Source organism: Acanthamoeba castellanii (assembly GCF_000313135.1).
Source record: "Acanthamoeba castellanii str. Neff unplaced genomic scaffold scf7180000084627, whole genome shotgun sequence".
Classification (NCBI taxonomy): domain Eukaryota; phylum Discosea; order Longamoebia; family Acanthamoebidae; genus Acanthamoeba; species Acanthamoeba castellanii.
In genome coordinates this window covers 105-3,004 of record NW_004457646.1, presented here as the reverse complement: position 1 = coordinate 3,004, position 2,900 = coordinate 105, and the positions used below count along the sequence as shown (strand labels likewise).

The following is a 2,900-nucleotide window of genomic DNA, read 5'->3' as shown; positions in this document are numbered from 1 at the left end:
TTCTCCTGGCTCAGCTCAATACCACCATCCTCAAGGATACCCTCTCTGCCCTCACTGAGCTCAACAATGCCCAGGCCATGAAGAAATCCTACCAGGATCTTGTCTCTCTCTTCAATAGGCCACCTCCAGAGCAGCTCACCAGTGACCCATTTGGCTGGGTTTATGGGTACAAACATGCTCAGAATGACCTTCTCTCTGACCTGGAGCCATTGGATCAGCCCATCAATGCTTCCATCAGTCTCACTGGAAGTGCTACACTTGAGCTGACATCAGTGAAGCCAGATGATGGAGCCATTGTGGCAATTGCTGGTGAGAAAGGAGCTGTGTGGCTTGGTGTGGTCCAGCAGTCACACTACCTGTGCACACATCTTCCTAGACTGGCTGGATGAAGCAATGGATGGGTCTTACCACTTGACTGCTGACCCACCCACCTCTGTCTCCTACAATTCCCTCATGTGTGCAGATGTGTCACTGGATCTCAACAACCAGATGAGACCTGTGCTCCAGTCACAGCTTCTTAGCATGTGGAAAGACTGGCCTGATCTGGACAAAGACTCCAGTCACCTTAGCCCAACCTGCACTGAAGAACTGCCTGATCATGAGCTGCTCAGGAGGAAAAAGAAGGAAGTAAGTTGTTGGTGTTGTGTATTGCACACAGCACCTGAGGTTTGTTACAGCGCCCCATGTATGGCACATTGGGCTGACTGGGTGAACCTCTTGATGTACCTTTTGAACCTCCATGACAAGTGCTCACTCCAACCCATCTCAAAAGTTTTATCATGTACACATATGCAATGACAAAAACTGTAAAACTGGATGCTTACTCTATTGTGTATGTGTATGCAATGTCTACATTCAAACTACCATTTCTTTGTTTATCACAGACATGTTGGCGCAAAGTAAAATCTGACTCTACCTGGTTTTTTGTCAGTGCTACTTGGAACAACCTCAAAATGCACCTTGCTTTTGCTTTCACCCCCTCCATCAATTCCATTATCAGTGGCCAACATGGTGCCCTCACTTCTGGTTCATGTACAACCTCACACCATATTCAGTCAGTTGCACTCACAGACAGAACTTCATTCTTCACATTTGTGCTGAATTAGAGCACTATTCCTGAAGTTAAAATTCCACTCCATTTCATGCTGCTAAAATCACTTTTAACTCCACAAATTCCTAGTTTTTATGAAATCATTTTCATCTCAAGTCTCTCAATATCACTTATATGCAGCAGTCTAGCATGTCAAAATCACATGTGCAGATCCAAATCTTCCAAACTGCCCTATAAATCAAAAATGTCAAATCTCACACGATTTTAGCACAACAAAAATTCCACGGTCATTTGTGACCTCTCATTTCAAATGACCACAAGTTTGAGCTTCTAGCAAGTTTGGTTTATTTTACCCCAGGCAGTTTTTTTTATTCACTCCACGCGATGAGCCTGAATACACCCTTCCTCTGCTTCTCCCTTGTAGTGCTCACCCTGGCCTGTGGGGTCCACTCCGCGCCCAGGCCTGGGCTGTTCTCGGTGATGGCCGATCGTGACTTGTGCGTGTTTGAAGACCCCACCTCGCTGGTGACCTTCTCCCCCAGCGCAGTGGTGGGCAATCTTCTGCTGCACCAGAGGGTGGTCTCTGTGGTGGCCAGTTCCAAGCCTGGTGGAAGCTTCGTTGTGTTTGGTTCGCAGACTGTCGCAGTGCATAGGCAAGCACACCGCCCCTTTGAACTCGCCTTCAACTTTCACCCCGACATCACCATTTATGACGCCACCTACGTTCCCACCACCGGCGTATGTTACTCCCTGCTTCATGGTTAGAATGATGAAATTAATTGTCCGGCGATTCAGGTACTCATGGCGGTCGGTGTCAACGGGTCGACTGGTTGGCCTGAGGTTGTGTTCTTTCGCTCCGAGGACGGTGGCTTCAGGTGGACCTCCTGGCCCAGTCAGCGTCACACCTATTCTACCAGCGGCTCCATCTCCTTTTCCTCTTCTGGCGACCTCGGCCTCTGCGGTTTGTTCCCCTCTCTCTCTCTCTCTCTGTATTGCGCTAACTCATTCACTCACGCACTCACTCATATCCAAAACTGTGCAGTGCTGGGCGACTACATTTTTAGGTCCGTTGATGGTGGGCGCTCGTGGGTGAACAGTGCCTGGAATGCCTCAAGCGGGTTGGTGACGTCGGTGGCGGTGCTTGACTCGTCCCTCGCCGTGGCCACCACCGCCAACTCACGGGGAGGGGGCATGGTGCTCATCTCCACCAACGCCGGGGCGACTTGGCAGTTGAACCCGAACGCGGCCTTTGCCGCAGGGTCCGGCGTTGTGCTCGTCGACCGGCAGACTTGGGTGGTGGCCACCCAGAGCGGACAGATCTGGCGCACGCCCGACGGCGGCAAGACGTGGGCGCGCACCTTTGCCCATTCCAACACTGACTGGACGGGCTTGGCCTACAACTCGGACTGGGGCGCCCTTCTTGCCGTTGGCTACTTCTTCAACGACACCGGCGGCGCAGGCGCGATGGCCCTCTCGTGGGATATGGGCGGCCAGTGGTTGCTCTCTAGTCCGCTGGACAAGGCCCACATGTTCGACCGTGTCGTTCCTGGCACGCCCTCCTTGTGAGCACCACGCGGTCCACATTCAATCTCTTTCATGTAATGCTCGTGAGCATCTGCTTCATTCTGGCTTGGCCCTTTGTTTTTTTGAGGAAGGAGTGGCCACAACGAGCAACGTCGCTTTGTTTTAAAAAGAAAAAAACATGTGCGTAAAGGCGACTCAGCGCTCAGTATGCTGAGGGGGGCTGCGCTGCTGAACTCAGCCCGTACGTGAGGCCGCTCCAGTATGGTGGTCTTGAAGTACCACCAGTACTTGGCCCCGTTCACAATCTTCCTCTGGCGCATGACTG

General features: G+C 51.7%; 1 protein-coding gene across 1 annotated transcript; it reads left to right on the top strand.

The window, feature by feature from the left end:
• Positions 1-1,435: 1,435 nt before the first annotated feature.
• ACA1_083200 (BNR/Aspbox repeat domain containing protein) lies at positions 1,436-2,617 on the top strand (the record flags this gene model as incomplete). The annotated part of the gene is made up of 3 exons (XM_004367728.1): positions 1,436-1,789; positions 1,847-2,012; positions 2,094-2,617. The coding sequence occupies 3 exons, from the start codon at positions 1,436-1,438 to the stop codon at positions 2,615-2,617; spliced, it is 1,044 nt and encodes a 347-aa protein (XP_004367785.1).
• Between the last annotated feature and the right edge of the window lie 283 nt (positions 2,618-2,900).